Source organism: Buteo buteo, chromosome 26 (genome assembly GCF_964188355.1).
Source record: "Buteo buteo chromosome 26, bButBut1.hap1.1, whole genome shotgun sequence".
Lineage (NCBI taxonomy): Eukaryota > Metazoa > Chordata > Aves > Accipitriformes > Accipitridae > Buteo > Buteo buteo.
In genome coordinates, this window is record NC_134196.1 from 12516497 (window position 1) to 12539563 (window position 23067).

General features: G+C 45.3%; 2 protein-coding genes across 3 annotated transcripts; one reads left to right on the forward strand and one right to left on the reverse strand.

Moving 5' to 3' along the window:
- Positions 1-1794: 1794 nt before the first annotated feature.
- Positions 1795-13630, forward strand: KRR1 (KRR1 small subunit processome component homolog). Of its 2 annotated transcripts, XM_075058249.1 has the most exons (11): positions 1795-1898; positions 2480-2655; positions 3168-3302; positions 3533-3658; positions 3754-3837; positions 4474-4530; positions 5023-5193; positions 5363-5440; positions 5564-5657; positions 7288-7440; positions 12689-13630. In XM_075058249.1, exons 1-10 carry the CDS (start codon positions 1826-1828, stop codon positions 7425-7427), a joined length of 1134 nt encoding a protein of 377 aa, XP_074914350.1. In that variant the 5' UTR covers positions 1795-1825; the 3' UTR covers positions 7428-7440; positions 12689-13630. The 2 variants fall into 2 exon arrangements, with proteins under 2 accessions (XP_074914350.1, XP_074914349.1); XM_075058248.1 differs by lacking the exon at positions 12689-13630 and having other exon boundaries at positions 7288-7934.
- GLIPR1 (GLI pathogenesis related 1) lies at positions 11625-22414 on the reverse strand. The gene is made up of 6 exons (XM_075058250.1): positions 22015-22414; positions 17072-17317; positions 15024-15133; positions 13716-13798; positions 12540-12566; positions 11625-12455 (listed from the first exon to the last, which is right to left on the reverse strand). The coding sequence occupies exons 1-6, from the start codon at positions 22192-22194 to the stop codon at positions 12304-12306; spliced, it is 798 nt and encodes a 265-aa protein (XP_074914351.1). The 5' UTR covers positions 22195-22414; the 3' UTR covers positions 11625-12303.
- Positions 22415-23067: the final 653 nt, after the last annotated feature.

Below are 23067 nucleotides of genomic sequence, written 5' to 3' on the forward strand. Positions count from 1 at the left end.
CAGGGGCAATGCATCTTTCCGTCAATGGCATACGGCATCCAAAGCCCGGTGTCAGGCGAGGCAGGAGCGAGACCCCAGCTTCTCCAGGCAAGGTAGGGCTGGGGGGGCAGAGGGGAGCACGTTCCCCATCGCCTCCATCTCTCCCCATCTCCCTTCTCCAGCAGAAATCACAGGGCGGGCGGCAGCTCCGTTTGGGGTGCTCCACTTAGCGCAGCGGTCACTGCCATCTAGTGGGATGGGGGATGGAGAACCAGTCACCCCAAATGGCTGGGGGGATCCAGCAGCATCCCTCTGCTGTGGGGCCTCGCAGATTCCCCTTCCTGCTTTTTTCCCCCTTTTGTCCTCCGAGCAGAAGGCGAACAGTCGACGTGCCGTTTCGGAGCAGAGACGGTGCGCCCCGCCAAGCCCCTCGCAGCCCCCCGTGAAGGGACGTTCTGTCCTTCGCAGGCCCGCAAGTGCTCCCACAGCGGCTTCCCTGTTTGAAGGATGTGGACAGACAGAAATTAAAATAAATGGCTGAAAGCACACATCGACTTGACGGCAAATATGCATGTGGAAGGGATCCTGGTGTTCTGTTTGTTGTGGGACACGGGGCTGGCGCAGGGGCGGGAGATGGCTAAGAAGGATAGCAGTCCGGTTCAAAGAAAAGCTTGGGGGGGGGGGGGGGTCAAAACCTATTTTTTTAATTAATATTTTATTTACGTGTAGATCAGGTGATAGGAATATCTACCTTTCTCATCATGATGGTAATTAAACACCCTAGAGTGCAGGCTTTTATGAACAGGTCTGATGAGCACCTGCCAAGGACAACGCCGTCCTGCCTCAGAGATGCAGGTGTTCTTGCTCTTAAAGGCCTCTTCCAGTTCTTCCCTCCATTGGCTTTTCATGGTCCCCATAAAAGAGAGTGAAGGGAGCATGTTCTTGCTCCTTTACTGAAGAAAATGCCCAGTTACAGGTACAGGAAGGGGAGGATGCAGAGCATCCCCCTCGAGAACCTTAAATTACGTTGTTCAACTGAATAATTAGGTCTCATCAGGAATGTGTTTTCTTTAGTTATGAGCATTAAGGTACTTTGAGTATTTATCAATGTACTTCAGCGTACATTTTGATGATGCTGGTTCTTTCTTCCTTTATGTTACATGATAGCAATAGAAAATTCAAAGCTGGAGAACGCGGCTGGAAAAGATGTTTCACATGAAAGAGGAGGCAGGAAAGAAGACACTCGGTATATGCCTCTCACCTCAACCGCATTCATTAAATTTCTGAAAAGCCCATGCTTGTAATCAGAGTAGAGGCGCGGAGCCCAAAAGGGGCTGCAGAACCACCCTGGGGAAGCGACTGGGGTCTCCAGCAGCGTGACCCCCCAGCAGACCCTGCCAGCCTGAGGCAGACAGCACCATCTCCGCAGCAGGCACTGCCGCCCGGGTGCTGACACACCTTCAGATAAAGTAACCCTGACGGAGAGCTGCGGGAACCGTCCGCGTTGACAAGCAGCAAGGAGGTGCGACATGCGGCCTGCGATACCCGAGGCCGGCGCTGCCCCTCACTTTGAGGCAGAGCAGGCATCCCTGCCTGTTTGCACCAGCTTTATTTTCACTTTTTTTTGCTCCCAGGGAAGGACAACCCAGTAGGAAAACGCGTGTTGTTCCGAATACAAACGGTAAAACCTCTCTCAGAGCCCCAGCAGCTCTCACCCGCCGCCATCCCGCCCGCTCCCCTCAGGCCCGGCGGGACTACGGCTCCCGGCGTGCACCGCGCCACCGTCCCTCCTTCCGGTGCGCGGCGCTTCCGGTTCCGGGTGAGGGGAGGCGGCGCGCCGGCCAAGATGGCGGACCCTGCCGAGGCGGCCGAGCCGAAGCAAAAAGAAAAACAAAAAAACAAAAAGAAAACGGCGGCAGGTGGGGGCGCGGTGAGGGTTTGTGCGGGGCTGGCAGCCGGCTCGCCGGAAAGCCTTCGGGCTGAGGGTCCCCTCCCGCCCTCTCCGGTGGCCGCGGGCCTGCAGCTCCGTCCCGGTCTGCAGCCGGGGGGGTCCCGGAGGTTTCCCAAAACAAGTTGGGGGTGAGGAGCTTGGCCGCCATTTCGTGTAGGCGGAGAGGCGGCGTGGGGAAGGCAGGCTGGTTCCCGGCCTGCGGCTCTGGGTGGGATGGAGGAGGCTGTTGAGGGCCAGGGGTGCCTTGTGGTGGAGCCCCTCTCCTCACAGCGCTCTGGTCTCTCGCCTCAGCCTGTCCCTTGTTCTTGTATAATATCCTATTCGCAACGCATGTCTCAGTTGTGGGATTTTTATGTTAAATAAATAGCTTAAAGCAGTAACTTCTTTAAGGTCAGAAGGGGTGCAGAACGCATTCAACAGAGCATTAAACAAAACGGTGTCCCTGCTTTCAGTTACTGTACCTTTTGTAGTTAAACGAGGAGGAGAGGTAATAGTCACTGATGAAAGAGGAGAAAAAACAACTTTTTATTTTTTTTATACCTATAACAGTTGATGAATCTGAACTTCTCACTGTGCCAGATGGATGGAAAGAACCAGCCTTTACAAGAGAGGATAATCCCAAAGGGCTGCTGGAAGAAAGCAGTTTTGCAACGTTATTCCCAAAATATAGAGAAGCGTACTTGAAAGAGTGCTGGCCACTCGTCCAGAAAGCCTTGAGTGAACATGTATGAATACTTACTAATTGTGATGCTATGTTTTATCTTTTGGGACATACAGGTCTTCTTTAAGCTTATAAAAACAGTGCAAGTTGCTTTTCTGATACTGTGTTTGTGTATATTTCTACTGTGCTTGCATTTAGAATTGGTAGTGTCATTTTTTATTGGCATCAAAATCAGTGAAGGTCTGCGTAGCCAGACTTGAAGGTCTTTACAGATGCTGTCAGCAAAGCTCTCTGCAGCAGCAAGTGTCTTGTCATCCAGACACTGGCAACTTTCATGCACCTGAATGCAGGGAGATGAGGGAGGTGGTGTTTTGGGGCTTGTGACACATGTATTCAGTGGTTTTTGTGCATGCCTGTGTGTGTGGATTTCCTTAAGCTGAAAGTCAGTTAAGGAATTTTGGAAAATGGATCTGCATTCAGTATGTAGTGTCTTGTTTGTTAACTTCTTACTGCCAAAGATTAATTCTGAGGTTCTTATTTAGAGATTGATTCACTATTTCTTTTCAAATATTGCAGTATGTGAATGCAACACTGGATCTAATTGAAGGCAGCATGACTGTCACTACCACTAAGAAGACTTTTGATCCGTATGCAATCATCAGGGCTAGAGATTTAATAAAACTTCTGGCAAGAAGCGTTCCATTTGAACAGGTCTGTATTAAATCCGGGAAGTTTGTATCAAATTCTATCATAATACCTAGAAAATTTAACGTTTTCAAAATGTGGGATTTTCAAGTAAGTCAACTAAAATAAAATAAAATACATATTTAAAGTAAATGTATCTGAAAGTGAAGTGAGAAGAATAAACTCGAGTATTCTCTTGACTCTTCTGAATAATCTATTTGCATTCAGATGATATTGCCTGCTTCTTGTCTCTTTAGGCAGTTCGTATCCTTCAGGATGATGTTGCTTGTGACATCATTAAAATAGGCTCTCTGGTGAGGAAGAGGGACACTTTTATAAAAAGAAGAGGACGACTTCTTGGGCCAAAAGGATCTACTCTGAAGGTATTTCCGATAGGTGTAGTAACCAGATAATTCTTAGACCCAAATTTGTGTCGGGTCCTCAGTTTACACTTATTTAATTTCTTTTTTTGGTGTAGGCCCTGGAACTGTTAACAAACTGTTATATTATGGTGCAAGGCAACACTGTTTCAGCTCTTGGACCCTTTAGTGGGCTAAAAGAGGTAAGGGGAGGCAGGTGAGCCATTTGCATAGCATATTTCTATGCCCAGCTTGAGGGCAGACGAGAGGCAAGATCTGGCAACCTCAGGAGTACGTGACTTGTCTTTTCAGCTATGTGTTAGTAAGCTCCATTTACATGAATGTCCGTAGTCTTAGCATCTTAGCTGCTGATTTTTGTTTAGACTCCGAGATCTTTCTGTCTTGGAGGTAAAAAAAGTATTTGTGAAATACTGCTTTGGTTTTGGTGGGTTTTAGCAAGAATTTTTGTAGTTTCGGATAAGAGGTGTAAGAGTGAAAATACTGCAGATCTAATGATATATAACCCAAAGGAACATTTAACGTTTTTAATAACTATGTGGGAGAAGAACACTTGTCAAAAGTAAGTTTCTCATGACACCATAAAATCCATGGTAACGTGAAAGTAATGTTTGTGGGGTGTGCTGGAGTGCGTTAGAAACACAACAATATTATTGATATTGCTGTGCCTTCCAGTTAACCATGTGCATTAGCTTTTTAAATCTACCTACTTTGGGGGGCAGGGTCAGGGAGAGGAAGCAAGATATACCTGGTATTTTAATTGATTAGAATATGAAATACTTGCTGAGTTTTCTGTTCTTTTTCTTTTTTATTAAACACAGGTTAGAAAAGTTGTTCTGGACACAATGAAGAATATACATCCCATATATAACATTAAGGTTAGCGTGGTCCACTGTGCATCTTTCTTTACAAGAAAGTACTGTTTCTTCTCAGAGAATTGTATGTTAATAATTTACATGTTTCTGTGTAGTAATCTATTTTTGAGAATTTCTGTAGTGTGCTGCTTTAAAAAACCACTACTTTGATAGCCTCCATTTTGCCATAATATCATTAGCAGTATCTGAGAAGACATCAAAGGAGAAGTGTGTATAAACTTTCCTCCCTTCAATTGTTTGGTTGATACTTGCTCATTTAAACTGAGGCACCTTCTCCAGTGCATTCTGTCCGTGTTGTGAGATATACGTATCTTTCTGGTTCTGCTGTTCATTATTAAACCTCTCTATTCTTGCTGACGTGGGAGATGGAAGCTTCGGATGTAGCATATTCACTTTAAGAAAGTTTAGTAAAACTCGTAGTTTGGAGCTCTTGGCTACTACTGTAATACTTTTTTTTTTTAATAACTTCTTTGTGACATTCTAACACTACTGAAGACTTTGATGATCAAAAGGGAATTATCAAAAGATCCTGAACTGAGATCACAAAGCTGGGAAAGATTTTTGCCTAAGTTCAAGCGGAAGAACTTGAAAAAACGCAAGGAGCCAAAGAAGAAAAATACTAAGAAGGAGTACACACCGTTCCCACCTCCACAGCCAGAAAGCCAGGTCAGCTGGAACTTAATTTGGTTATGCAGGAATATAGCATGACTTGAAATCGTGTTCTTGCTAACAAGAGGTTGGGAGGCCTTTTCTGTCAAGTTCTGGTTTCCTGATGCTATACATCTGGCTTAAAATGCATAATTATCTAAAGCTTCTTGGTATTTGTCTTACACAGGTTGATAAAGAATTGGCAAGTGGTGAATACTTCTTGAAAGAAAGGCAGAAGAAACGAAAGCGAGTAGAAGAGATAAAGGTAAAGTTGTTCTAACCCGCTGTTCAGTTAAAAAGCATTTGACTGCTGACTTGGAATTTTTTTTTTTTTTGTCCCTTTTTGCCCTGCTCTACTGATACTTGACCTTTTTATTGGTAACTTCAGGCAAAGCAAGCAGATGCAATCAAGAAAAGACAAGAAGAAAGAAATAAAGCTTTCATCCCACCAAAGGAAAAGCCAATTGTGAAAACAAAGAAAGGTAACCATTTATTTTTTTTTCTTGTTCTAAAATATTCTGCTGTTGATTCCTAGGCTGAGTGATTTTGCAGAGATACAGCTATAGGAAATAGGAAAGGTCATGCAGAAAAAATCCTAGTGGTTAGATCCATGCCTGGAGTTGCCAGAGACAGCCAGATCATGCAGCCCATAATTCTATACCTATACAATGACAATTGGCTGTAGAACATATTCCTGATGGAGATACTGGGATGGCCATCTCAATTGGTTGTCATGGCTACATCAGTTTTTGGCTTTCAGTCTTGTAGTGAAGCTGCCATAATTTTTGCATTCAAATGTCTTTTCTGTTAAGAAAAAGAAACACCAAAGCAATACTTACTTGAAAACTTATGCCACAAATAAGTCTTGGTATAAGATAGGGTAAACAGCTTTTCTAAAAGTTAAAGTAAAACCACGTTATATGCAGAGTAAGAACTTGTGTTCTCAGATGATCTGTTTTTCACGCAGTAGAGAAACAAGCCTTCGGTTTTCTGGATTCATTTATTATTCTACATAGTCATTCATTGTATTAGATATACTGTGTATGTTTCGTATTAGCTATACTACCTACATATTATTACGCTATATATTACACAATTTCTTAGGAACTGAAAAGTTCACATGTCTCGAAAAGCATGTGTTCTGCAGTATTGATACAGTACTTTATTCTGTTGGCAGTAAATTTTCAATGATCCTGCTATTGACTGTAGTGTATCTCAAATACTGTTCTTTTCTAGATGCTGTGCTTTGACCTGAAATCCTAAATAAATCACAGCAGTAGTTTGTATGTAGAGAAGAACTGAGATCCAGAGAAGACAGCTGGTACCCACTGTTAGATGTATAGGAATTAACTGTGTGAGATTAGAGAGTTGGATCCAAACTCATGACTCGTGCCCAAAAGAGAAAATACCATCACCTAGATGACCATAAGAGTAGGTTATTCATGTTGCTCAGCATTAAATGTTTAATTTAAGTACTCTGGCACTCCAGTAGAAGTCTCTTATAAAGGTCATCATGCAGGGGTCAAAGATCTGTGTCACATTCCCCCAGCCCACCCTTTCCCATCCTGTTTCCAACAGCAGCCATTGATGGATGGCCAGGGAGAGAGTGTAAGGATGGGACAGACATGCTTGGGATCTTACCACCTTATTTGCTTGCAGAAGGACAAAATACCATGAAAGCTTCTCAGGGTATAAGAACTCAACAGTTAATTTCTTTTCTTCTTAGGTGAGACCAACCAAGCCAATAGGCCTATGCCTAAGAGAGTGTGTATGTATTAATTTTGGAGGAGTATGTCTGTGGTCTGAGGAGTGGGTGAGAATAGTTTGTTTGTGTGCAGAGTGTGGCATCTGTGTTCAAATGCAATTGTATAGGTGTATTTTTTATATGACTGTTCTCCTTTGAATTCTGCTGAAAGAGGTTTGTGGATAATACTATTTTCAACAAAAATGATGATTAGAATAGTTTATAAAATCATTAGTGAACAAAAAATGAGTCCTAACCAGTGCCACAGGATGCAGCTGCTTGTGTTTATATATGAAGTCATCTTGTAGACTGAAGATTTAGATAAAGTAAAATTCATGTCTGTTATCTTTGTATTTTTTACTATGTAGCCTCCACTGAGAAGAAGATTGATATTGAAGCCATCAAGGAAAAGGTAAAGAATGCAAAGAAGAAGAAATTAGGAGCACTTCCTGTGGAAGAAGTCAAGTTAAAAATGGCAGCAGATGAAAAGAAAAAAAAGAAAAAGTAATTCACCACCTGAGGTACTTACTTTTCTCCTACGTTAATGAACATTTTTCACACTTGGAAGATTTGAGACTTCTTGCTGTCAGTACAATCTGAACAAGAAAAGACTAGGTAGAAAGATCATTCTCTTTTCATAAGTACAGTTTAATTAGTGGACCGAAAGCAGCTGTGCAGAATTGCCAAGGTTGGTGAAGAAAATCTGTGCTGCTACATTATTACAGTAAGAGAGTGTATTTGGATAATATCCATCTGCCTAAAGGGAAGGTTTTGTAATAGAAACATTTAGGAGTTTGATGCAGGATGTTAAACATTAGGGTCAGAGAACTCAGTGGGAGTTTAAACTAATTCTTCTGTGAAAGACTACCAGACTGTACGCAGCCTCAGTTGTGCTGATAACTTTTGCAAAACAGGCAAGATTTATTACTATATTATGCTTTTGTTTCTGTAAAAGCTGATTATTTTTGCATGTCTTGTCTTGGTGTTAATAAACTATTTTGATACGTTGTTCTTATATCCTTTAATTAGTCATCTACTGCACAACCTATGTGTTGTTTTCCAGGAAACAAGCTCACAGCTTCATGTGAGAATTAGACAAACCATAATCTTAATTGAATGCCATTAATATACTGTCATTTATTAGCATTATCCTGGAGGCTGTTAGACAGAATGTGGTACAAAGCAAGTGTCTTTCCACATGGAAAGTGCTGCAGTGAAAGCATAAAGTCTTGTTATCTTTCTTTAAATATATTCTTAATTTATTTCTTGCTTGCAAGAAAGTCTAAGAAATTGTGTTCCTCTTTTTTTTTCTTTTTTGTTTTTTTTGAGACCTTTCCCTTTTTTAAAGGAAGTTTAGAGGTTTTTAGTTTCCTGAAATTGAAATTGTGATGAAATAAAGTTCACCGGAAGAGCAGATGTTGCCTAATTCACACATCTGAGATTAAAGAAGCAAATGTAATGGTTAGGAGGTGGTAGAGCCACACCAATTTCAGTATTGTGTTGGAGTGCTTTTGCCAGGTTTTGGAATTTTGATCACCTGCACATGCAGTGGAAATGATTATGCTAGAACATTGCAGCTTGCTGCATTTTGGTTAGTGACCTTTTATTTGAAAATAGTAAGTGAAAACATAGCCATTTCCTTTTTTACATATATAAATATGTAAACAAGAATAAGAATTTAGAATATATGTGGTTAAATAGCCAGTACATGTATATTGAGAAATAGCTAAGATGCTTGCCCTTTAGGGTAGGAGACAACATTAGCCTTAGTATGCCTTTCAGTTACGTGATCATTTCTTGGCACTTAGTTGTTAAGGAAAAAATGCTCTCAATCCTTTTAGGGATTGCATTGTTCATAAATGGCAGTTTAATTACTTGTGGAATCAAGCAGGAAAATACTACTTCAACAGATGCTTCACTGAGAATATGATCAGTAAGTCACAAATACCCATCTCGGAAACTGTAGCAAGCTGATGGGTTTAGTGATACCAGCACTGTGAAAAACTTTTTAGGAACACCAACTGGAGTTTAGCAGTTGATGGTGTAAAGGGGAGACTAAAGTTCAGTACCAGTCAGGTAGTTCAGACCTCTCATGCAGTGAAAGGGCTAATTTCAACAGGAGGCACTGCAATACTTGAGTTTAAATACCTGTTCTCACAGTGTGATCCCATGAATGAGTGCTTCAGCGGAAGAGTCTGCAGAAGCCAGTAAGAAGTCTGACTGTAGCCAGGGAAGGAGCATGAGTGTATTAGGGGAGGGAGAGTCCTTGGTTCTAATCTGGACTGGATGAGGCCCCTTTCACTGCAGAGGACTGGCACAGGTGTCCCCGTTTCTTGTTTAAAAAGTTAAAAACAAGTGTAGGGCTGGTTGCCCTAGACTGGTCTTGCAGGCTGGCATTTCATTTCAGGAAGCTGATCTAGCTGTAATCAACCTACAAAAAAGTGTTTTCCGGCTGCATCAGCTAACTGCTTGGTTGCTTGAGTTGCAGTGCAGGAAAACGTAGCTCAGCTAGGTGGCAGCCTGGCCATAAATTAAATATACTTCCATGGAACTGTGCTTTTTTTAATTTAGGACCCACAGCTGAGGCATCTATGTAGCTTTTGCATCAAATCCCTATCCATAGTAAAACTCCTAACAGACCTCAGGAAGTCTTTTCCTTCTGTGGTTATAGGGTGAAAAGGCTTTATATTGTGTTTAATCTTTTTGAGTTGTTATGGTTGGCAGGTTTCAAGGATTGCAGGTTGGAGATTTATTTACTTAAACTGGAAAATCAAGAAAGCTTACTCATATTTCTGTAGGCAAGTTAAACCAAAGGATTTGTCTGCTTAAGAGTCCAAATCTGGATGGTCACTGGCTGCATGAGCTCACTGTTGGTGCTTTTTGCACCTGTTTTCTGAGAGAATATGGCTATCCAGTTCTAACACTTGTATAAAAAGTAAAGAATGGAAAATAAGGTGTATTTGGAAGGGTGAAAAAGTTTTTTTGCTATTTTCACAACAACTTGAACTATTGCAAATTATCTCCTTAAACTGATTTTAGAGTTTACAGACTTCCAAAAAAGTACTTGAAAGCTGTATTTATTTATCAGTGTTGTGCATTTATCATATGGAATTAATGGGCATATGCCATAAGGTAAATGTGGACAATTCAAAGTGGTTTGATCATCTGGAGTTAAATATCTGGATTTCTGGATGTCCTTAAAATGAGATGCAGTACTTTTTTAGTTTTGACTACTTGACTTTCAGGCTTTCTTGTTTGAAAAATACCATGTTGTAAAGTTTGGGGGTTTTTTTTCCCCTAAGCCCCAGTGATTTACAGTTTTTTAATGATGCTTTTTCTATGGTATTTACTTAGAGCTGCTGAACTATATAGTTAAATGATAGTGCTGTGAATGTTTTGAACTTTAAGGGCTCTGTGTTCATTCTGTTTACTCTCCTGGAGACCAAGTGTAGATTAAACTAAGCAGGGGAGAATTCCTGCTGAGCTCATTTTTGCTCCCTGGACACAGCAGCGTATGCTCCTCCCTCTCCTGCATTTCTCTTTGCAGTAGTGGAATCTAACTGCCCATGGCTTCAGTGGGGCAGACACCGTGCCAGGCTCCGTGCTGGGGTGGGAGCCCTGTGCAAGAGAGCGTACACAGCGTGAGTCCTGCTGCCCAAGTGCCGCTTGCCGTCCCATTTTCAGATGGGACTTCGCAGTACATGGAGCTTGAGGCTTGGGTCTTGCACAAAAGAGTGGCAAAAAGGCCAGTGGGGAGGGGAATAGCTGCTTTTTTTACAGATGGACCCATGGCCTGCCTTTTGCAATGGGGATTTTTTTTTTTTTTTTTTAAACACCCTAATCTGCCCAGTTTGGAAGGCAGAACTGAGCTTGGCTCTCTCACAAGCAGGCCAGCATGGGTACTGGGACCCTGGTGACTGGAGTGCGGAAAAGAAACCGCTCATCTCCTGTCTGCAACTGTGATGTCTTGGCTATGGAGGCTCTGGTAGCCAACAAACTAAATATAAAGATATATCAAGGGCAAAGATGTATCAAGGGTAAACAAAGTTTGTAATTTTGTCCCCAGCCATATTTGCATTCTGAAAAATGATTTATTCAGGGAATGCTGTGATGCTGAGATGATTCTATTGCAAGCAGTTAACTACCTGGAAGAATAACCAGAGAAACTTTGGGTCCCAATTCCAGTGTTTTCAGTTAAGATCCACCCCAGTAGTGGGGTCAGGAGTGGGTATGCAGAAACACTGACAGGTACCGCAGGGGCAGTACCCCAGAAATGAAGTGGTGAGGGGAACTTCCCGGCTTCCTTTACAGCAGTGTGTGTCTGTGCCCTGCAGAGGGGCACGGTGCAGAGGCATCTAAACCCGGCTCCGTATAGATACGGATTGCTATGTTCCAGCTGTGAGTTTGTGCACCTCTGCTCCTTCCAGCCTCCACTCAAGCTGAGCGACTGCGGTCAGTAGAGGACGTGCCCAGCTGAACACAGCAGCTGTCCTCACTGCTTTCTGCCAGCTCCAGATGTGCAGGTTCTGGAAGACTCATCCCTTGGCAGCTGTTGAACCGAAGGCATAACTATGGGCACAGCACCATTGTGCAGGCTGGAAGTGAATGTGGGTTTTTTTTGTGCACCAGCAGTTAAGGTTTACCTCATGTTGCAAATACATGATTGCCATACATGGGAAACAGGACATAATGATTTATTGTTTGAAACAGCAGTCAAAAACTGTGTGCTCAGAAAACAAAACAAAACCAGGAAAGATTGCAGTGATACGTTATCATGTGTAAACACAGGTGAAACTATGTCTTGGCAGAGATGACGTGTGTTTAAAACCAAATTCTAAGCAAAGAGAAGTACCAGTGGCCCCAGTGCACAGCCTGCCCCAGGGTGTAAATGCCAGAGCTCACAGGGGTCCAAAAATTCTTAAAAAAAAAAAGTTTAAATTAAAAACCTTTTCAGGCTACTCTGCATCTTGCTGGAGGAGTGTCCGAGGAAAGAGCACAATAGGAATGAGAGAGGTGCGTGCTGGGCTGGGGCCAGGCTCCTGGCCTGGGCACCCTCCAGCCCTTCCTAAGAAAGCGTAGCAGGCAGCTGCCTGCGCCTCAGTGTGCTGCCTGGGCAGTGTGCTCCCTAATCCACCAGATCCCGCTCACACTGCTCCACTTTGAAAAAATACATGGGTAAATTAAAGACAGTTATTGGTTCAGAGCAATGAGAAAGCTGCTTATCAGCTCTCCTAGCTGCTCTCTGCAACAAAGATGGTATTTCTGTACTTCTGAATCACCTGTGGATCCAAACAATGTCTCTACCGATCTTTGTGCTGCCAGTAACTTCTGTGTAGGGAAGGGATGAGTTGACCTAAGTGCTCTCGTGGTCTTCTGCATGTGTGTCACTCACTGGCAGGTGCTACAGACCGGTATTTTGGTAGGAGCCAGGTGGCCAAAATTGTCAGTATAAGGAGTAATGGCCTTAAAGCAATAATGGTGATGCAGTACTCATCACATGCAGGTCTGTCCCAGTCTGGACGCCACCTGGAATCACCTGTGAACAAAACAAGTTACTTGTTTTTAAGTATAACTGCACCAGGGGCAAAAACTGGAAGCAGTTAATTCTGGTGGTACTTACTAATGACTTTGTCACGCTCTGCATTTTCTGGAGAGAGAAAAGAAGTGAACGTAAGCAGACTTGCACTTTATAAACAGTTTGAGTCTAAGCAAAAGGGAATGAAGTGTGAGCCTCACAAATACAGCTATGGGAGCTGTGTTTCTTTCCAGGAAGAAACAAAGACCCGCTGACTTCGGGAGAGCCCTGCAGCAACTCCAGGGCCTTTGCTGAGGAGCGCTTGATCACACCATGTTGGCTTCTCCCACCAGTGGCTGGCCTAGAGAGGACTCGCTCCCCCAGGTGTGCTTTCCAACATCACTTTGGCTTTTGCCCAGTGCCTTGCATTTAAGATCCTCGGCCTGTACCTAACATTAAACAGCCCTGTGCATCAGGGACTCCCTCTCGGTCCTGCAGTGCTGGTGTTTTAATGCCACCTTCCCGCTCCGTTAGTTCACCCGAGGTCGAGTGCTGGGGAAAAGTACGACTGGAGGCTCAGCTCCCCCTGGGCTGATGTCCACAGCACGGTGCCTTGTCCTTCTTACGGGAATTGCAGAAGGTCTCCTCCCTCCTGACTCCATGCAGCCGTTGCAAAGCCAAGTGCAGGAGAATCAGGTGGGCTGGCAGGGGCTCGGGCTGAGCACCGCGTCCCCGTGAAGGGCTCTCGCATGTCAGCGTGGCTCTCTCCCGGTGCTTAGGGGAAAGCAGATGGCCTGGCTGATGTTCACTGGAGCGAGCAGCCTTGGCAGTGCCATGGCAGTTCTCCCCTCCCACAGCAGCATGGCAGGGGCAAGGCTTCCTTGGACCTGCACCGTCTCAAGCCGCAGCTCGTGCACCAGGTAATAACCTGGAGCCCCGGGGAGGGGACGTGTATCCCCTGCTGTGCTTCCCATTTCTGCAAGCAGTAACTTCTGGCAGGGGTAGTAACACCTTAAACTGCAGCCGCTCTATCTCCTGTACCATACCCTCCAGCACCTGAAGAGCAGACCCCATCCCATCACTCCCCAGGGTAGAAAACAGGCTCCTTCTGCCCTCTTCCCCTCTCTTTGTGCATCACTGCTCACTTGGCTTCTGACTGCAGTTTTTCAGGCTATATTTAGGAACAGGAGAGCACCGTGCCTGCCTCCCGCCAGTATCTTTTGTGTGCTCTTTCCCTTTCTACATGTGCTTGGGGAGGAGGGCTGGTTGTCTTCTACTTACGACACAGCTTGCCAGCACACTGCTCGCCGTTGCAGTCACTGCACGCTGCTCCCGTCTTGTACGGGCGCCCTGGGTAGTTCCCACTGTGAAGGAAAGTAACACTGCTCTCAAACCGCCCTTGGAAGGAGAACGTTAATACCTACCGCTAATTAGTTTTTAACCTGGGTTTTGCTTCACTTGTGTTGATAGGGAGACGGTTTTTGGACGGTCCCTGTCTGAATGCCCTGTGCCCAAGACCTGCAGCGATGCAGAAGAGGTTAAGTGTAATGGGGCGCTCTGTTTAGGAACCTGGACACAGCAGTATTGCAAACCTGGGAATTAAAATAGTCTCGATGCTGGATAATTTGTGTGTGTGGAGACTGTGGGCTCCCAAAGCTGGCTCTAACTATGGGAGCAAAAGCAGATTCAGTTACTGTGTATGTATGTGCGTAATCAGTCTTGAAGAGGGATCTCTGGTGCTGGAGAATCTCTCATAGGTAGTGATTTCATCTCTTTGCTGGTAAATATTTTAGAAGTGATGTGCGTCTCCCCCTGCTCCCTCCCTCTACCAGCAGCATGAGTGGCACCAGCCAACCTCTGTCCAGGCTCTTGGCTCGATATATTGCCTGCTCAAATCTGATACTGCACCAAAAGCAGCTCAGTGCTTCGCTTTGCTTAGAGCATGGCCAAAGTGAGATTTTTTTGGCACTGGCCTGGCCGTGGCTCCACACGGTGTGCATGTAAAGGTTTTAAAGCTGTATTTAGACTGTGGTGGCATTAATTAGCTGGAGAAGGGTAAAAAACATCCATCCTAGGTGGATATCCTACTGACTATGCACATGAAGGACCTCTGGATAAAATTTTGCCTTGAGCAGCCCCAGCCTCACAAACAGCCCTCAGCTGCTAAGACTGCAGCTGCACTCATTACACACTTCAATATTTATCCAAACCATTGACCTAGAGGCTTAATTCTGCAGGCACACATGGAAATATTTTCAGACTTTGGCCTTGCACCTTGGCAACCATCTGGGGCCATCTTGGCACTCAGGAGCAAGGGTTTAATTTTCAAATGATCACTTCAGTATTTTCATGTCAGCATCTTATATTTTACCCTTTCTACCAGTGCCACTGCTTTTTGGCTCCAATACATAGCCCTCATCTAGCAAAAAAAAAGCTGGTTGGAGAGAGGTGTACCTCTTTCTCTATTTTGGGGACCATTTCCTCCCACAAAACACATGAATAGACGGACTGATCTAATAAAGCTGCATGTTGCGGGAGGGAAGGGGTAGGAACCAAACCCTGTGAAATATTTGTAACGAAAAACCTTACGCCGGCCCATAGTTGCAGATGAAGTGTGCTGCGTTGGTCATGGAGGAGTATGCCACCCTGGGACAGAAGTGGACAGCACAGCCAACCTTGTAGCTTGTAGCCCAAACAACCTGCAAAGACAGACGGGTACACCGGTGAGAAAAGCTTTGCTTCGGCATCTGAAGCGTTACGGGGAGGACCTGCCCTCTGTTTCACGACAATGAATCGGCCAAGGAGCACTCCTTGGGCAGGCTTCGTGGGGGAAAGCGGCAGTGATGGATATCGAAATCATAGTTTGTTCTGAAAAACGCCTGATGGTTTTGCCTAATTCAGCAGGTGTTCATTAAAACAACTCTGAAAGAAAAAATGACTGGCTGTAACAGGTAGTTTTCCTCTCTTGAGAAGGAGGTGAAGTTCGCCTCCTTTGCTTCATGGCAATCCATTAGCTTTCCTACAGCTCCTGCGAGGGCTGATTGCCCCTGTACTAAATCCAGCAGGGATGTATAGGCAAATGGCTGGAAGGCGCTGGTGTTACAGGAGGAGCAGGGAAAAGGAGCGTGTCTGGGCTGCAGTCCTGCCTTTTAGCATCATGGCCATGACTAAAATAATCTAGAGGCGAGGGCATTACATCGTCTAGCGATCCTCTGTCTACCAGAAGCTGTTCGGTTCAATCCAGCATCCTATATCTCCCTCTAAGATTACAGTGCAGCCAAATGCTGCAGTCCTGGAAAAATAAACCCGTGACAGAAGCAGAGAGGAGACGAGGGCACGGCGGTACCTGAGGGCGATACAGCGGCAGCAATGACGGACTACCTGAGAGCCGTGGAGAGATCCTGGCGGCACAGGAGATGAAGAAACACGCTTTCTGTTGCCTGTTTGGTGCCAGCTCCGAGAAGAGGGGACAATCCTCAAGCTCCTGAGCGTGTTCCCAGTGCAGCGGCAGAGCAGAGGCTGCTTCCGAAGCCAGCCACAGACAGCTGCATCCCTGAGGATGGTGAAGGACCGGAGCACAGGACCCTCCCCATCCCAGGCGGCCATCGCCCGAGGCACATGCTGGGGATGTGGTTGTGGTAACGGTAGTAATTGTACCCGGGGGAAATTTCTCCGCAGCTGGGAAGGAGGGAGAGGAATGAGGGGTTCCCCGAAGGTGCAGACCCCGGGATGCCTCCCAAAGCTGGCAGACAGGCAGCTTCTAGCTACAGTCACTATCACCGCTGACTCCAAGGGAGAATAATCATCTTATTTTCTCATTCTCTCTCACGCAACTGCCTGGGCTGCTCCTTTACAAACAACACGGTAAGCACCACTGTGCCTGAGTGCCAGGTAAGGTGAGTTTTACCGCAGCTTCCAGATGCTGACTCCTGCCGTGTCCTTGGGAGCAAGGTCAAAAAGCAACACGCTGTCACCTCTCGTGGCTCCTGCGTCCAAATGTCTCCTCTGCACACGAGTACCTGCACATGCCGTTCAGACACCCCACCAGCTTCAGCTCATCTCTTCAAGTCCTAAATGCATATGTGTATCTCCACAGAAATTACTAAATAGCCTCAGGTCAAAATCTAAACCCTAGAGCCCCTGTTGCAAGCCATCCTGCTCTCCCATCGCTGTGGTTAGCGATTGCAGGGTTGCATGGCAGCGGCACTCCTCTCCCTCGCTTTGCCCTCTTTCTTTGGGAATCGTGGTTGGGAAAAATGCAGACGTGATGCTTGAAGAGCTGCAGACATCTCTTTAGGTGCCGGTATTTCCGCAGCCCTTGATTGCCTACCAGAGCTGGGACCTTGTCCCGCCACGCGCTGCAGCCCACAGCCATTGCCGTTGCCTGGTTTTTGGCCACTGTTTGGCTAAATCTGACTACTTGATGGCTGTCCTGTTTTCCTCCTGGAAAGAAAATACAGCTGGCGTATTTAAAATTATAATGCAGTGGCTCTTTTCCTCCCTAAAATGGGGACATCTCGTGCACACAGACATAAAATCAGACCACAGCACTTGGAAAACAGTTCATTGAATCTAGAGTTTCTGTGCCAAAATGGCAACGCTGGTTCATGGTTTAGACGGAGAAGTGCAACGCCTACCTGTGTATAGTGGCCGCATGTTCCTCTGCAGTTATTGGTGGCATAATTGTAGGCGCTGACCTCGTCGTACCAAGAGGTGATGGCTCTTTGCACAGTAAAAATAGAAAGTGAGCCAGTCCAGAGGTTTTCTCCAACGGGGATAAATTTGGGGTGAGCCTGCCCTGGTTCTTTGAGGTACGTATTATGTTTAAACAGGCATTTCTTTGCCCAAGCCTTCGCGGTCTTCGCCAAATCCGGATCCCAAGTCTGCAAAATAAAGACAACTAAAAATCACTTTGGTATCTTAGCAATGCAGTAATTCTAAGCGACTTTTCGGAGAAGCTGGGTCTCAGTAGTCTATATGCTTCAGGTTCATTTGGTTTTTGCTTCCGCTGAGACTTGCAGAGCTATGTGGTAAGTTGGCTTGTAGGTTCATTTCTGATTTGAACTTAGTGACTCATTAAACTTGAGGGAGTTTTTGGGGTGGTGGGTGATCCTGGCTGACGGGTTTGTTGGACACAAAGAGCTGTACATCAGTCAAACACAGTGCTGGGGGCACAACGTGCGTTTCGAGGCTGTGCCAGTCATGAGACAATGTTAATATAATTTCAACAGTGAATTACAGGAATCGGACTGGAGTCTCGTGCAGCCTCATGCATTAAGGCTGCTGCTTGCAGGTCAGTTCACAGACTCGTTGGGATTTTGGGGACTGTTTAAAGTCAACCCCTTGGTTTGCATCTTTGTGTTTGGTGGCTTCAGATGTTAGTCCTGAATTCGTATTTGTGGAATCACTCATTCACTTGCTATTCAGTCCTATAGAAAGTGGTTATTTAAGGAATTGAGTTTTATAAATGTCTTTTGTTTGCACTGGAGGCGGTGTCTGGTTTTGCTGGGTTTTCTTGTGCACACAACTTGATTCAGCAAATACAGTATTGTACCTCCTGGAAAATGCAGTACCACGAGTGTATGCCTGTAGACCTAGTTACACTTCATGTCATGTAGATGAAGTTGTCCAGCACTGCTGAACTATTTTGGGTTGGATTTTTTTTTTAAATAAACTTTTTCTATTTGTCCTTTCTGGTATGGATTAGAATATCTTAGTTGCTTCTGCAAACAATAGAATCACTAGAGAATTGTTTTGAATGGATCAGTAACAGTAACTAAGGAAAAGGTGGTTGTTAGATTTTATGGCTATGTTTTACATAATATAACTTTTTTGTACCATAGATAAGTCTGAAACAATTGGTGTATTGTTTATGCTACCAGTAAGTAATGAAAAACTGCAAGATCATACCAAAATACATCTACAGAGATTTGAAAATATTTTGTAACTTATGTCTTCCATTTCTTCCTATGGCTAACGTTTTGGGGGAGGGTGTATTTTCCCACTGTGGTGGGTTGACCCTGGCTGGATGCCCCAGGTGCCCACTAAAGCTGCTCTGTCACTTCCCTCCTCACCTGGACAGGGGAGAGAAAATACAATGAAAGGCTCGTGGGTCGAGATAAGGACAGGGAGAGATCACTTGCCAATTACCATCATGGGCAAAACAGACTTTGACTTGGGGAAATTATTTTAATTTACTACCAATCAAACCACAATAGGGTAATGAGAAATAAAAACTACATCTTAAAGCACCTTCCCCTCACCCCTCCCTTCTTCCTGGGCACAGCTTCACTCCCGATTTTCTCTCCCTCCTGCCCCCCAGCAGTGCAGGGGGACAGGGAATAGGGGTTGGGGTCAGTTCATCACCCCTTGTCTCTGCCGCTTCATCCTTCTCAGGGGCAGGACTCCTCACTCGTCCCCAGCTCCAGCGTGGGGTCCCTCCCACGGGAGACAGTCCTCCACAAACTTCTCCAGCGTGAGTCCTTCCTGTGGGCTGCAGTCCTTCAGGCACAGCCTGCTCCAGCGTGGGTCCCTACACAGGGTCCCAAGTCCTGCCAGCAAACCTGCTCCAGCGTGGGCTCCTCTCTCCACAGATCCGCAGGTCCTGCCAGGAGCCTGCTCCAGCGCGGGCTTCCCACGGGGTCCCAGCCTCCTTTGGGCATCCCCCTGCTCCGGCGTGGGGTCCTCCCCGGGCTGCAGGTGGAGATCTGCTCCCCCGTGGACCTCCCTGGGCTGCAGGGGGACAGCCTGCCTCACCATAGTCTTCATCACCACGGGCTGCAGGGGAATCTCTGCTCCGGCGCCTGGAGCATCTCCTCCCCTCCTTCTGCACTGACCTGGGGGTCTGCAGGGCTGGGGCTCTCAGATGTTCTCACTCCTCTCTCCGGCTGCAGTTTCTGTGCCGCAGCACTTTTTTTTCCCTTCTTAAATACATTATAATCACAGAGACACTACCACCATCACTGACGGGCTCAGCCTTGGCCAGCAGTGGGTCCGTCTTGGAGCCGGCTGGCATGGGCTCTGTCAGACGTGGGGGAAGCTTCCAGCAGCTTCTCTCAGAAGCCACCCCTGTAGCCCCCCCCGCTACCAAAACCTTGCCATGCAGACCCAGTACAAAGATGTGTGACAGTGGTGGATGCACCTTAGTGCTTCACGGTCTTGTTTTTCACATTCTGCTTTTTAGGAGTCTGCACATCTCTGTTCTCCTTCATCCTATAATAGTATTAATAGTAAGTTTAAATTTCCATAAAGGTATATGTAATAATAAGTTTAAAGGTAAATTAATACATTTAAATGTATTTTCCTTTGTTTGTGTGAATGCTTAAACTGGCTGACAGTTGAAAAAGCAACGTGCAGAAACTGATTGTTCAGAATGATCTTTAAGTATAGTTCTACTCCTTATTTGCTTATGAAACTGCATTTATGCAAAACATTGGACTAAACTGCATGGGTAAAAATGCACAGGACAGGGAGGTTTGCATACAGATATCATTGCTGTTTGAGAAAATAGTAACTACAATTTTTTTTCCCCGTGAACTCTTTCTCCGTTTTGGTTTTATAACTTAGATGAGTTGTTTGCTGATTTAGGGAGGGAAAACTGAACGTATAATAAGTGAAAAGTGATGCAAAGCAGCAGTAAGTCGGAGGACACTGTTGTGAAGCCCTGATGGTGAGACTCTTTCTGCTGGTTTTGAAGAGCCGTGGAACAGACCTAAGCAAGGCTTTGGGTGAAGGGGTCATATTTGTCAGGTAAAAAAATGTTAGATCAGCATTCTCATTTTATAATAAATGTATTACAAATATAGATGGTTGTGGGCTTTGTTACTTGCAGTTAAAGGAGTTTCTGTCTTGTATTTTCTTTTAAAAACTATTTTTCCAAAAGGTGGAAATGCCCTGAGTTCATACTCTTCATTTTTACATATCTAGGTGGACAGTTATCTACAGCAAGCAGAAGTTCCCTGTGAAATAAATCATCATCTTTTCCTCATTTCTGGAGTGCTAAAGGCCATTCAAAAATTAAGAAATATGCTGCTTTCAATTCCAGTGCTTTTACTTGCATAATAGATTTTATCATGTATTGTACTGCTTTCCCCACATTAAATTCTTCCTGGGAGAGGTCTTACTTAAGAGTAGGGGTTTTGCAGAGTTTCAGAAGAAACTTACCATGTTCTTGTTTTATTTGTATATCATCTTTATTTGTTTTTTTGTTTCTTAAGCCATTTTTTTCAAGTTTCAGTTCTCTAATTTTTCAAAAGGAAAAATTAGGCATAATTTAAAAAGATGAATACTGCTTTTTTAAGACATCATAGCAAGATTTTGTTAATGAAGGGCCAGTAAAGCAATCTAGAAAACAGAGCCTGGAGTGATATGTACTGGAAGTTCAGGACTCCTGGCTGAAGAAAGTTAAATAAAAGATACATCTAGAAGAGAAACTGAACTGTTTCCTGTCAGGCATGCAACTCGAGCTTGCTCACTGCTCACTTCCCCTTCACTAATAGGCACTTCTTTTTAAATGTCTGACAACCAAATATAGAAAATTAGCTTTTTTTGGTGGGGAGAACTTTGGTTGGGATGTTGCTAATGACAGACATGGTTATGTCCTTTTCTGGTGGTGACCATGCAAGACAGTAAGAAAGAGGCGCAAATGGAAAGAGAGCAGAATTAGGGCAATTGCTATGGCCCATCTGAGAGATCTGTGGAGATTATCCCGAGAAGAAACACAATATCCCAAATATTACCCACGCAAAGTACAAAAGGTGGTGGATGTTGCAAGAGAGAGCTCCCAAGCTACCGGAATGGAACGTGTCACAAATCAGAGATGGGCTTCTCAGCCGTAAGCCCAGCGTTGGGCACGCATTTACGGCTTCCCCGTTGCTTTTTTTTCCATGTGCCACCCAGCAGGGAAACAAGCGCCACGAGCCGTTTGAAATGAGAGGTGGGCGCTTTGGGGTGTATTTTGAATCATGACAGCCTATCTTTTGCACGGTGGGTGCAGATTCTTCCCCGTGATGTGGCCAGGGAGAAGGCAGGGACAGAGCAGCGCGGGACCTGATGCTTCCAGCGCTCGCTCCCGCTGCACTTGTTGCTTTTTTGGCTTCCCCTGCAGCCCCAGCACCAAGGAGCAGCCGCTCTGTTGGCTCAGGCTGAGAGCGCCTTGCCAAGAAAGCGTAGAGAAAGCTCTCGTTTGGCAACGGTCTCTGCCCTCGATGACTCAAGTACGAAAGGTTGCGCTTAGGTCTGCATATCAGTTACACTCCGGCATGTTGAGCTGCGGTGCCTTGGAACGAGGAGGCTTTTCACGGCGCAAAACGACAGCGTTAGGCTGAGGGTTGAAATCGTGGGTTTCAAATGAGGAAATTAAGCCAGCCAAAACTATCCGCGTACCTGACTGTATAAAACCGTCTGAAAATCACAGCCTTTTTCTCTGCTTTAAAAAGAAGTAGCTCTTATGATCCCAGCAGCTGGGGTGTTTTTTCTTTTTTTTTTTTTTTTTGCATTTGATCAGAAAAACAATCTTTGAGAATCCTAAACAACATCACAGTACTACACACTTGCACGTAAGTCGGGAAGATCCCCTTACCATGTAGAGCATGTTGCTGGCTGGTGGGTTCACTCCAGACCGGAATCTGTTATGGGTTTGCACACATTCCTCAATAAACTTTGGATCTCCAGCATCAGGCAACGTCGGTGGTTCATAGGAGTCAGAGGAACGACAGAAGTGCAGTAAAGCCAGCACACAAGCAGCAAATCTGCTTGTCATGATTCTCAGCTTCTGATCTTCCAGCTTTAAGAGCGGAGCGTTTCAGCTGTACGAGATAGTTTTCGCTTCACCAGCAGCGTTTTTTCTTGGAGGGCTTGTGGGCTGGACTTATCTTAGCCGTGCTAATTGAGCGTGGCGTTGGTCACAGGAAACGAGTCATGTTTCAGGAGCGTTGCTATGAGAATAAGGAAATTAAGCTACGAGTTCACATCGGAGCTGTGGCAGCTTTGTCTCTCTTTTTCGCTTCTTTAACTGTGGTGGGCAAGCTGCTTCTCTCCTGTCCTTTGGGCTGCTTCGGTTTTGTGTCTTTGGCCCCCACCATCTCATCCGTAGCAATCACTATGGATTGCAGTAAAGTTTGGGATAAATTTTCTGCTTTTCGTGAAAATAGCATTGCTGTTAAGGCTGTTATTCTGAGCCAAGATGCTGTGAGAAATAATTGATTTGAACTGTGACTTTTACTACAGTATGAACAGTCACTTTGCTTGTACATGGAGTTACTGGAGGGGTAAATTTGGCTGAGAACTGCCATTTAAATACGCTGCAGTTATGGATGGGTTTCTCCTGTCATCACACCCTTGTGCTATGTGTCGCTACCAATTTCTCCTCCCAAGCTTTAGCAATTTGTGGTTCATTCCCTGCCACCCGAGCCCCCAGCAGCGTTGGGTGCTGTGAAGGTTGGTGCCGTCTCGTGCCGGGCACCCAGCACCCACACTGGGTTTCTCAGCCCGGACTTGGGAGCTGATGTCCCACGCACGTTGCCTCGGGTGCCCAACACTCCCTGCTCAGACCCACCACCATCACCACCCTCTTCCTCACGCTGTCCTTACCTCTCAGCTGCCCGTCAAGCTCAGACCCTTCCCCACAGTCCCA